Source organism: Balaenoptera acutorostrata, chromosome 10 (assembly GCF_949987535.1).
Source record: "Balaenoptera acutorostrata chromosome 10, mBalAcu1.1, whole genome shotgun sequence".
Lineage (NCBI taxonomy): Eukaryota > Metazoa > Chordata > Mammalia > Artiodactyla > Balaenopteridae > Balaenoptera > Balaenoptera acutorostrata.
The window spans coordinates 80023826-80037463 of NC_080073.1; the positions used below are offsets into that span (position 1 = coordinate 80023826).

The following is a 13638-nucleotide window of genomic DNA, read 5'->3' on the forward strand; positions in this document are numbered from 1 at the left end:
CTCCTCTGGTTGGGCAGGGGAGTTTTCTTGTCCCTACATGGTCAAGCCAGGACTCTCATGGCACTATGGAAAAACTATTTCAGGTCTCAGTAAAATGAGGGTCTTTCACTTTGAAATGTCACCTTTCCATAAATTATAGTTTTTTATGTGTGCAGAGAGCATGTCCTAGGGGTCATTAACTTACTGAGCTCACTGGGCAGGATGTGGGTCTCATGCCACCATTGTTTTATTGTTTTGGAGTATGTCTCATGCTTCTGCTGCATGGGTTTTGTTGCTGAGCAAGCCTGCTTGGTTTTGTGGTTAAGCAAACCTTCTTTCTTGAGTAATCATTAACTTACAGGGGTCTCCCATACCTTTTTTCTTTACTTACAATCCCCTACTGGGATTAAATATTTAATCACCTACTCTGTCCCTTTACTCTGTCCCTATCAATAATACTGTAATAACTTTGTATGGGGACATAAGGTTACTAGACATCGTGGTGACCATTTCATAATGTATGCAAATGTCATCATTTTGTATCAATAGTACACCTGAAACTAACATAACATTGTATTCATCAACTATACTTCAATAAAATGGGCACCTAATAAATACCTTTTGAAATGAAAAAAAGAACAGATGGGAAATTGGGATGTCTAGGATAAATGTAGATAAACCATCTACTATGGTTACAAGCTTGTTAAGTTTGAGGAGAGATGAAGGAATAGGATATAAACCCTTTCTAAACCCTCATAATTTACTTGAAATCTAGCTGAGGCTCCAAAAGAGAAGCATCTCTAGGAGCCAGAGCACAGTGAAATATAATACAGTAAGCCCCCTACATATGAACGAGTTCTGTTCCAAGAGTGCATTCGTAAGTCCAGTTTGTTCGTAAGTCCAACAAAGTTAGCCTAGGTACCCAACAAACACAATCAGCTATACAGTACTGTACTATAATAGGTTTATAATACTTTTCAAGCAAATAATACATAAAAAACAAATGCAAAAAATTAAGAAAACAGTTTAAATCTTACTGTACAGTACCTTGAAAAGTACAGTAGTACAGTACAACAGCTGGCATACAGAGGCTGGCATCGAGAGAACAGGCAAGAAGAGTTATTGACTGGAGGAGGGAGAGGAGGTGGGAGATGGTAGAGCTGAAGGATCGTCAGCAGTAGGAGACGGAGGGCAAGCTGCAAGTTCACTCATGTCTGACGTTGATGTCACAGGTTCTGGTTCCTTGCTGAATTCAGTTCTATCTACCCTCTTGAAAAAATGATCCAGTGATGTCTGGGTAGTAGCTCTTTTTTTCTTATCATAAATGACATGGTAGCACTGGATTGCATTCTGAACAGCTGCTGCAACCTTCGTGTACCATTCTACGTTTGGGTCCTGTGCTTCAAAAACGAACAGTCCCTCCTCAAATTAAGAAAATCCCCTTGCCATTTCCTGCGTCATGAATCTCTTTGGTTCTTCAGTTACTTCTTCTTCCTCTTGTCTCTCTTCATCCTGTCTCTGGGCCTCCAGTTCCATCAGGTCTTCGTTAGTAAGGTCCTTGTGTTGCACAGCAAGGAGTTCAATGAAGTTGTCCTCTTGCAGGTCTAGCTTGAAATAAAAATACTGTACTACTGTATTCTATATAGTACTGTACAGTGAAGTACACAAAAGTACAACCACTTGTAGAGGATGCACGCACGTGACAATGTACGCCAGATGTGTGAACTAACTTACGTGTTGAACATGTGAATGCACGTTCGCATCTTTGAAAGTTCGAAACTTGAAAGTTCATACGTAGAGGACTTACTGTGTATTACTGTATATTAAGCAAGTATATGGTGCTGCCAATACCTTGGTTGGAGCTCTAGAACTGGGTATAATGTATATTGATCTTTGTTCCTAATTAAAATACAGAATTGGGCTATTGAGAAATGGGAATTCTGGATATGGATCTGCCACTGACTGTAGTCATGAGCAAAAACTCAGTTTCCCTTTTCTCATTTTCCAAGTCCTGGCCAATTTTCCTTCCCACTCCCAGCAGTTTTTTTTCTTAATATTGAGAAATATTCTCTCAGAAATGAGCCCAGTCTGGTTGGTTTCAGGATTTCATAGGAGTAGATTTTCTCAGCCCCTTCAGATATTGCTAATTATCACTTCATTTACCCACTATTAAATTGGAAAATCCCTCCCAGTTATAGCTGATGTAACAAAATTGGCATGCTATTCCTCCTCCAAAAGCATTCATTGTATGGGACTGTTCTATTGTCACATCCATAAAAAGGCTGCATACAGATTTCACAAAGGCCTTTAGGCCATTGGTGTTTTGTCTTTTGTGTTTTTTTTCTCCACCCATTTGTATGATAAGGTATGTGGGGATATCTTGTCACCTAGTTTGTTGTAAATTTTTTCATGAGTTTTGGTTTTACTCTTATTTGCTCTATTTCAAACAACTGTCTTGCTGCCACCATCCTCCAAAATCCCTCTCCTCAAAGTTTTAATGTAAATCTTGAATTATTGTGCCTTATTTCACATTGCATTCAACATTTTCAACTTGTTCCTTATCCCTAGAGCTCTTTATATATTTCTTTCTTCTGTTCTCAAATCCTTGAATTTGATCCTCATATCTGCTTCTTGAGCCTACAGAAGTACAGACACTGGCTAACCTCCTTGTCTCTAATGGGTGCATTCTACTTGAATTAAACATTTTTCTTTTGAGGTACACATCACTTAAATCCCCGGTGGCTATATGATGCCTAACTTGGTAAAATCTGTTTAAGGTAAGACATTCCCACTAGGTTCACCAGATTTTCAATTAAAAAAAGAAAGCAATAATCTTGGGCCAGTAGTTAAGTTAGTTTTAAAGAATATGATGATTAAAAATATGTTTGGGACCTTGTAGAATATTGATAAAGTGTTGATTTATCTTTTGCTTTTAGCTGAAAAACAAATTCTAGTCTTCATGTTTCTTCCTCAACTTTTAACATTACGGAGACTACTTGTGCCATCTAGTAGTTACATGGAGGTTAAAATAACAGATCTTTATGCATTTTCCCAACCTATCCATACTTAAGGAAACACAGAGCTCATATTTTATGAGTGTAAGCTCTAGCCAAAATTCGGATTGTATTTAAACCCAGTTTAACAGTACAGTTGACCCTTGAACAAGGAGGGGGTTAGGGGTTCCCACCCTCCCCACAGCTGAAAATCTATGTGTAATTTATAGTCAGCCCTTTGTGTACACAGTTCCTCTGTGTCTTGGTTTCTTGGTATTGGTGGTTCTGCATCCCCAAATCCAACCAACTGGGATGGTGTAGTACCTCGCAGTTCAAATCTGTGTTGTTCAAGGGTCAAGTGTATTAGCATTAGATAGTATTAAAATAATATGCCTTTTTGAATGAGAAGAACCTTGGGAGAAGAGAGGGAAGGGCAACGAGCATTTCCGTGCTCTACTATAGCTCATGCATTCATCTCGTACTTAGGTTTTCTGTCTCAATGTCAGTAACGTGTTGATGATATTTAGGTAATTGATAAGCCTATGGGTATTAATTTTCATGAACCAACTTTCTAGTGAAGTCATGGTTAAGTTGGGAAATGTTCAATTGTGTAAGTGTAGGTGAACCTCCGACACATCAAAAGTGGTCTGACATTGACACAAACATAGTATCCATGATAAGAAATTAGCACCAGATATGCCTCCATCTAAACTTTAGCTTAGAGAAAATAAGATCCTACCTCATTCCATTGAATATATAATTAATATCTATGAAGGAAGGCATTGATATCAGCTTATGTGTTTATTTATTACAGAGCTTCTAATTACATTCTGACACCTCTCTGCACTGGTGCACACATGACTTCTTTGGTCAGAGGTAAATCTTCCGTTTCAAGATAAATCTTCTTCAAACGCCCTCTCAATGCAGCAAATTTTACTTGGTGACAAACATATTTCAATTTGCTTTTCATGTTTAGAACAGCGTTTCTTACATTGACCATACAATTTTGAGCATCGATTAGGATCCACCAAGGCTATAGTAAAAGAAGAGTAATTGAAATAACTGATCTCTTATTTAAGAACATATTATTTATGATTATAAAAATACTACGTGTACATTGTAACAAATTTGTAAAATGCCAAAAAATAAGAAGACACAAATATTACATATTCCCATTATCTGTATAAAATTGAAATGTGTTTTTAGTTAATATATGATTAGATTTTATGACATGTTGCTCTTCTCAACAAGATTCAAGATTTTTAGAGCTGCATCATATTCCTTGAAATTATATATGACAATTTATCAATTTCTCAACTATATGATAGTTAAAATTTTACCAGGTTATTATAAACAAATTTGTATTACGTATTTTAATATTTACATGATATATGTTTAGGATAGTTGTGAAAGAGTTTGATTCTAGAGTTTTTTTCATTATATTCTTAATCTTACATTCTAAATTCTCACAAACTCTAGACCTATATTGAGCTATCTATTCTACTTTGTGATTATATCTATGGGTTTTTGAAACAAAACCAATGAGCTAGATTATCAAAATATATAATAGAAAAATCATTTATTATATTTAATTTGATATAAGTAAATTTTAAAAATGAAACAAAACTTGCAGGAGAATGCCCAAGTATAAATGCTCCACAAAGAGAATTATTAAAATTAAGCTCTGGTGTAAACACCACCTAGGTCAAGAAATAAAACATTGCTGGCATCACATTTGTGCTGCTTCAAAATCGTATCCCATTCTACTCTTTCATTTGCAAAATAATCTGTTATCTTGACTTGCAATATTTTGTTTGCTTATTTTAAAGCTGATGTGAAAGCAACTGCACAGTATATATATTTTTTCACTTATATTTATGACAGTTATTAATATATGTTGGTTGAAATACATGCTTTTATTTTTTCTCTCCTTTTTTAAAAATATATATTAGTTATTTTTTTATGATTCTATCACCTTACTATTGTGTATTTATATTATCTTTTATTATTCTTTTACTAGTTTATGATAGAGGTTTCAGCTTCCCAAAATCGTATCAAAAGCCACTGCTTTTTTTTCTGTCTCTGAGCTTCCATATGAGAAGATAATTTTCTTTCTGTCTAGACAATGCTTTTAAGAATTTCCATTAATACAGGAATGCCGATGTTGAATTCTGTTTTTGTTTGACAGTACATATTTTTATGCTTTCATTCTCAGAGTATTTTCATTTGATACAGACTTCTAGATTGTAGTTATTTTCTTTCAGAACCCTGAAGACATCATTGCATTGTCTTCTCACTTCCTTCTTTGTTTTTGTTGGTGAGAAGTCAGCTCCCAATTTAATAGTTGATCCTTTGAAAGTAATCTGTTGTTTTCCTCAACTTTTGCTCCCTTCTTTCCTTTCTTCTTTCCTTCATCTTTCCCTCTCTTCCTCTCCCCCCTTTTTTTTTTCTATTTTTCAATCATTAATTTTCCCTTGTTTCATTCCAGATAATTTCTTCTGATATTCCATCTTTGTTAAATATCTCAGCAATTATGCATTAACTCCTGCTTAACACACTCATTATGTATTTAATTTTGCTTTGTTTATTTTTCAGTTCTGGAGTTTTACTTTTGTTCTTTGTTATAGTTTTTATTTCTATGCCACGTTTTAAATCTTGTTTTTATTTATTTATTTATTTAAACAAATTACACATAGTTATTTTAAAATCTTGGTCTGATAACTCCGTTATCTGGATCCCTTGTTAATTTGTTCATTATTGTGTTGGTTTTTGATTTTTGATAGGATAGTCTTGTTTTCATTTGTTCCTGATTATTTTTGTGTTACATACTTTGGCAAAGAAAAAATGAGGAAATAACTTGAGGCCTAGAGAAATATTATCTTTCTCCAGAAATGATTTATTATTGTATTTTTTGCTGGTGGCTTGAACAGCCAACCAACCTTCTTGGATGGTCTTAAACCGTTTATAGAATTTAAGGTAATGTGAAAATGAGCACTAGTCCCTGGGACAACTAGAGTAATGTCATTTTAACTTAGGCCTAGTTTGTAGCTTTCTGGCATCTGAAATGAAAACTTGCCAGTTTTTCCATAGTTCTCCTTCCTTCTCGGGCTCTGAATTGCAATTTTTGTCCCAGAAGTAGCATGAGGCTATCAAATTTCTGTTTTTCAACTTCTCTCCTGCCTCTTCAAGAATGGTTGAAAGATTGATCTCAACCAGATGTTTTTTCTATAATTTTTAATTGACCTGTTAACTCCGCAATGCTTTTAAACAGAGTTTTTCCTCTTATTTTTGTTCATCTATCCCTCTCAATAGGGAAGCTGTAGTTAAAAACTGTTATAATTTTATAGTGTGTTTTAACATTTTAACGCTGCTATGTGAAACAGACTACTGTAATTTTATAGTGTGTTTTAACATTTGATAGAGCAAACAAATCACTACTTTTAGTTTTCAAAATCTTTGTATGGTACAGATTGATAGTTCTTTCTAACTGCAGAGTGAATATGGGTTTATAGCCATAGACTTTGAGCTTCAATTTTAATTCTGTCATCTGTTAGCTATGTAGCTTTGGGTAAACTATTTCAGTTCTAGGAGCCTTAATTGCCTCGCTTGTAAAATGGGGACAATGGCATGTAATTCACAGTCTTTTTGAGACATGATGAGTTAATATGTATGTTTACAACAGTGGAATATAATAGCTTCTCACAGATTAAGAACTATTATTAAATGGTAAACAAAAGACTCTAGTTGAAATTAAATTCTTACTGAGTACGACTTTTAGACCACACAGCGGGCTTTGTTCTGAAGATAAAACAAAATGTGGAGGCAAAGAGATAAATCCACAGATAGACTCATTAAGTACAATGATAAAAGAAATATATTGGGTCAAACGTGTGAACAGATGAGTGCTTATTATCTTGACATGGTGTCATGGGAAAGTGATAGGAAAATGTAAACCTTAAAAAATGAGTAAGAATTATCCAGATGAATAGAAGGACTGTAAGAAGAACGTGAACCAGCAGACAAAGTAGTATGATTCTTATTCCAAAGTTGAAAGAGGACATGATATGTTTAGGTCCAAAAGCAAATAATAATGAAAATAGTTTTTATTCATTAAAAACCTATGTGTCAAGTATTGTTTTAAATATCTTGTACACATTATCTCATTTAACTGTTCTAAAACTTTGAAGTAGATGCTGTTCAGATAAAAACTTGAGGCTTTGGGTGACCAAATAATTTGCCCAAGGATGCAAAACCCATGCTTAACCCAGGATTTAATCTTAAATTTCTCCAAATCCAGAATTCACACTTTAAATATTTAATCCATGGCTTCTACATTGAAAAAGTTGGAAACTGACACATGAAAAGCATTCAACAGCTATCTGAATAGTGTATCAAATTAGATACTGCTTGTGATAGATTTGGCTGTCTCTAGGAGCCTTAATTATTTTATGACTACAGAGAAATATGAAGATTAAAAAAATTGGAAGTTGAGTGGTTAATGACAAATAAATGGGATTCTACTAAAATGAACATTTACATTTGTAAAGAATCATTAGTAATAAATTCTTGATAATGTACTCTCTCTATATGCTTAATAAGTGGTTTTCCAGGCTGCAACCTGAATGTAGAAAAAACTTTTACCTTAGGCAAATTTAAATAAAATAGTTCTGGCCCTTCTATTTGGAATTCTTTATTAGTTAACTCAAAGTTAGATGATAATTGGGAATTTTATATCACTGTCTGTTCCCCATCTCTTACCCAGCTCTTATTTAGATCTTAGAATTACATTTTTGATTTCTTTTCTATTCCTGAAACATTGTCATTTTGGCAAGGGTTATACTTACTCATCTTATGGCTGTACTTGAATCTTTACAACTGAAGAGATTTAATATCAATTAATAGTACCATCATGTAAAAGTCATAAAGGATTCTAAAGTAGGTATTAATTTATTTGTTCCTTAGTTTATTCAAGAATATTTAAAGAATTTACAAATTGAGGAAGGTCTAATAAGGAATTAAGACTAATTTGTACATTACCTCAACTAATGCAAATTAATTAATATAAACTAATCATTGCCACATGAGAGGCCGAGTGTGGAGTTCATTTGTGATAGAGCAGCTTTCTGGATTGGTTGGGAAATTATTTAGCTAATCAACAAAATCCTGGCCACTTTGAAAAGGCTATTTATTATTATGGGTTTTACTTTTTTCTCTACATTTTATCATGTTTCTCAAGTAACCAAATTGCCTTGGTGACTGACTCAGCTTACTTGTAAATTGAATAAAACCTAAAGCACCAAGACTGATACTGTCTTCTCACCAAAATTTCAACACAGATGTGTGTCTCTCCTTCACTATTTTAGACTTGGCTTCTGGTTCACCATGCACTAGATCATAAATCTGCCAAGGCCACCATATTTCTGCTGTTTGGGATCCACGGCCTCTTCTGAGACATCTTAAGAGCTGGCTATACCTGAACACAACCTTGTGTTGTTTCTCCTCTTCTACTTCCTCTCCTCTCCTTTTTTCTTTTTGCTTTTATTCCTCTTCTTTCATTTCTTGAAATATTGCAGTACAGTCTTCAATGTGATAAATACTTTGCTTACACTGTTGTTTTCATCTTTTCAAAACCTTATAAAATTAATATTACCATCCATTTTATAGTTAAGAGAACTAAAGATATTGCCACAGCTACAAAGGAGCCCCAGGTCCTTACTATAAACCCTGACCCATTTAATGGCAAGCTCACTCTATAAACTATGATAGTATGTTATGTTCACTATCTCTATGGATTATTTTAGGCTTGCACTTCCCCTAAAATACTGTCCATTCCTTCATATTTTAATCAAAATCGGTATTAATCTCTTATCATTTTACAGCTGGTCTCTCCAGCATGGTATCACTCTGTTTGGACTGAACACTCATCTGACATCTTCACAAAGTATTCACTTAGATTAGACACTTTTCCTCGCTTCTTTTGTGAATTTAAGGTTTTACCAATAGTCAAACCACACCATTGTGCAATGGATATGTACCACTCTATGAACTCCTTCAAAGCCACCCACTCTGACATCTTGAATTACTCTTCCTGGTTTTTTTTTTTTTTTTGATCTATCAAAGGCCACATATAGTGCATTCTATCCATTTCAGCTGGCATTATAACTTAGTATCTGTTAGAATGATCAAAATGTAAAAGAAAGATTGTGGTCATAGACATAGACCAACCATCGTCATAGGCTTCTTTAACGTTTTCTGCAAGGCTCAGTAAATGTAGAATTTGATGGTATAGACCGTATACATCTAAAGTGCAGCTATCCTCCTGTGTGACCTCACTGCTTTTGACCAAGTTATCTATTCAGTCTTTTATTTAACCTCAGTGCCTTCTACTATAGGAAGCATGATGAAGTATAAAGAACAATATGCCGGGATCTGAAAAGTCTGTATTCGCATTCCACTTATCATTGATATTTGTATAAGTGTGAACTTGAAATATGATCTTTTATGTCATTTTCCTCTTCTATTAAAAGAGGCAATGACAGTCATCTCATAATGTTATCTGGAAGGTCAGATTAGATATCGACATGGAAAGTTATGGAATGGGATTGGCATATACTAGACCCTCATACATACTTATTGTCTTTCTTTCTTTCTCTCACCTTTCAAAGTCTAAACACAAGTGTCTTACCCCCAATTTCAAAACTCTTCATCAGGGAATTCAGGATATTCTCCCAAACCTCCACTAATGCCATAATTGCACCATTCTTACTCTTTGAAGCATAATTACATAAACTTTCTAATTCGAGCAAATCCTCTGATTTATCTTTTACTCAACTAGCTTGTAAGGATGACTAGAGAATTACTGTATCTTTTATTTCTGTTTCCTCAGAGTCTAGCATTTTGTTCAGTAGTTTACTAGGCACTCAATGTTAGATGGTTATTGATTGACACGCTAGTACCATATGCCTCAACACATTCCTTAATCACATTTGAAGTCCTCACTTACTCAGGCCCCTTTCATTATTAATAATAACTGTAATAACAGAAACATCTATAATAATAATAATAATAATAATAGTACCTAAATTGGTAAACTAATTTTCAGTTTGTAGAGCCACTTTCTAATACGTTATTTCAGTAAATTTTAACTGAGGTGCATGTAATTAACAGGTACAAACTTTCATATCAGATATTTCATTTTTTTTTACAATTGTTATTGATTCTTCTGTATTTTCTTTGTTTTTTGTTAAGGACATTGACAAATCACTTAAATTCTCTGAGTGGCAAGGTTGACAAGCAGTTGAGTAGGGAGCTAGTAATAAAATCTAGATTTTCTAAATTTGAATTCAGTTCTATTTCTAATACATGTTGCACCTTTTGAACTTCTAACTCTCTAGGGCCAAATTAGCACACTTTGGGTCATAAATTTGTATCTCTCTTGTTAGAGAGTCTGGATTGCTTCAGGGGCAACACGTATTAAGAATAGCATGTAATCACCACCAGGGGCTTCACTGTACTACATATTTTGATCGTTTATTTTTAATTGATTCATAAAACCATTGCTGTATTCCTTTACTAATGCATTAACTAATTCAACAAAGATTTTTGAAGTACTAGTTCTTTACTTGCCTTTTTATTAGCACTGTACCTTATTGCCCAGCATATTCTGAGACTATATCCTGGATCATTTTATAGATTCTGTTATTGATATCCCAAGAGATATATACTGTTTTCTTAGTCCATTCATCTTCCCTGTGATCCAATTTATTATGAAGTCTTCACTGATATAAGAATAAATAAATTTAATAAATTATGAATTTCTTAATAACTTGAATAACAAAACAAATCAAGACCCACAAAAGAAAAAGAATCTCATCTGAATCAACTTATTTTATTTGCATTTTAATTTTCAAAATGAGATAAAGTATATTAGTATAACACTATTCTGAACGAGGAAACTGAGATTCAACATAATCAGAGACTTTTTAATTGAAAAGAGTGTATTAAGAACCTGCATTTTCTAATTCATAATTTAATATTTCTACTTTTAGCTAGGAGCTATATGATACATACAAACACACCAGAAGCATCTATTACCTGATAGAATGAAGGTCACATAACACAGAAAATGAAGAAGATAAATAAAGATCTTCATTCTGTAGAAAGAAGCTGCTGAAAGATTTGTTAACAACTAGAACACTTTCCAAAAAGCCAAGAGACATTTACTATTTATAGTTTTCTAATGGAAGAAAGACTCTTTTTCCGGAAACTGTTTTAATTTTGTGTTCTTATCTCTGCTTCATTGACTAGGGTTGTGGGCAGAATTGAAAACACTTGATATTAATTGGTCTTTAGGGAGGAATCTCTATGTAGAAGACAGTTGTAAACATGACATTCTTATATCAATGGTGATCAATTAAATACCAACACAGAGGAGCATGTACGGAGTAGGCTTGAGATAAATATTTACCATTTTAGATGTAAAACATCTGAACATTACTTTGTCATTTAAACTCCTGATTATTTTTCAAAATATATTCCAATCACTAACCTGGTACACAAATTCATCAGTACGTTCCTATATCCAAAATCCTACCTTATATCCAGTTATCCCATTAGTTTCCCCAAATTATTCATTTACCAAAGTCCGGATATTATGCCTCACTTTTGTCACTGATTTTTTTTTTTTAACATCTTTATTGGAGTATAATTGCTTTACAATAGTGTGTTAGTTTCTGCTTTATAACTGATTTTTATTACCTTTTTTTAAGATGTAACTTGAATATTTATGAAGCTCTGTTTCTTTCTAGAAAAGTCTAACTAGTGTCCACTTATTTTAAAGTTTTTATCACAGTAAAACAATAAATATTGAAAAAATAACTTGTAATGAATATAAATAATCTCTTACCTCAATTTCCCTATTTTTATGTGTTCTGGTTACTATAAACATAAGAATTTGTCCTTGCTTGGCAACCAAGAGTATATCTTTTGGTTTCCACTAAAAAAAAAAAAAAAAAAAAAGAGGATTTAGACCACTTACACTTTCTCCTGTGATGTCCTTCTCCTCAAATATTTGAAAGTTATATTAATTTTTGAAAATCTCTGTAGGTATCTTTAAACATTTAAATACTTTATCTTTTCCCCACCAACTTTAGTCACAACATTAACTCTTCTCTATTTAAAATAAAGATATTAGTCCCCTCTCCATTCACACCAACATTTCTCCCCACTTTCCACACACTCATTCAGTTGTTGTTACACACCTCCTCTTATGTGGTCTAGAATAATATTTGAACTGTGTGTATAACCAGAATTGAAACAGAAAATTCATGCTTTATATTTAAAGTTTGTAATACAGTAAGCATCATATTGCCTTTTAAAAATATGTTTAATATAAAAACACTTGTGCTAGTCAAAGAAAACTGTCCTTGGTTTCAAAGTCAAGTAGATTGTTACTATTATTTTACTATTATTATTTTCTTTTATTATTATTTCTTTCTTTTCTTTCCCCTTTTTTTCATTTTTTAAATGGAAGTATAGTTGACAAACAATGTTGGTTTCAAGTGTACAACATAGTGGTTCGACATTTATATATATACTATATACATTATGAATACGTCTAGTAACCATCTGTCTACACAAAGTTATTGCAATATTGATGCTGTACATACATCGCCATGACTTATTTATTCTATGACTGGAAGATTGTATTTCTTAATCCCCTTCATTCCCCCACCTACTTCCCCTCTGGCAACCACCAGTTTGTTCTCTGTATCTATGAGTCTGTTTCTGCTTTTTTTATGTTGTTGTTCATTTGTTTTGTTTTTTAAATTCCACAGACAAGTAAAATCATGTGTATTTGTCTCTCTTTGTCTGACTTATTTTGCTTAGTATAATACCCTCTAGATCCATCCATGCTTTTGCAAATGAAAGGATTTCATTCTTTTAATGGCTGAGTAATATTCCATATATATATAATATTCCATTATATATATGATATTCCATTATATATGATATTCCATTATATATATAATATCCCATTATATATATAATGGACACTTAGGTTTCTTCCATATCTTGGCTATTGTACATAATTCTGGGATGAACAAGGGGTGCATATATCTTTTTGAATTACTGTTTTCATTTTCTTCAGATAGATACCAAGGAGTGGAATTGTTGGATTGTGTGGTAATTCTGTTTTTAATTTTTTGAGGAAACTCCATACTTATTACTATAGTAACTGCACCAACTTACCTTCCCAACAACAGTGTACAAGGGCTCCTTTTTCTCCACAACCTTGCCAACACTTGTTATTTGTTATCTTTTTGAAAACAGTCATTCTAACAGGTATGAGGTGATGTCTCATTGTGTTTTTAGTTTGCATTTCTCTGATAATTAGTGGTATTGAACATCTTTTTGTGACTCTGTTGACCATATATATGTGTTCTTTGGAACAATGTCTCTTCAGGTTCTCTAACCATTTTTTATTTATATTGCTTGTTTTTTGGATATTAAGTTGTATGGGTTCTTTGCATATTTTGGATATTAACCTCTTATAAGAGATATCATTTGCAACATCTTTTCCCATTAAGTAGGTTGCCTTTTTGCTTTATATTTTTGATGGTTGCCTTCACTATGCAAAAGATTTTTAGTTTGATTTAATCCCATT

The 13638-nt window shown here is 33.1% G+C and overlaps 1 protein-coding gene across 1 annotated transcript; it reads right to left on the bottom strand.

Moving 5' to 3' along the window:
* Positions 1-3862: 3862 nt before the first annotated feature.
* On the bottom strand, positions 3863-11124 carry DEFB114 (defensin beta 114). The gene is made up of 2 exons (XM_028161766.1): positions 11058-11124; positions 3863-4005 (listed from the first exon to the last, which is right to left on the bottom strand). Exons 1-2 carry the CDS (start codon positions 11122-11124, stop codon positions 3863-3865), a joined length of 210 nt encoding a protein of 69 aa, XP_028017567.1.
* Between the last annotated feature and the right edge of the window lie 2514 nt (positions 11125-13638).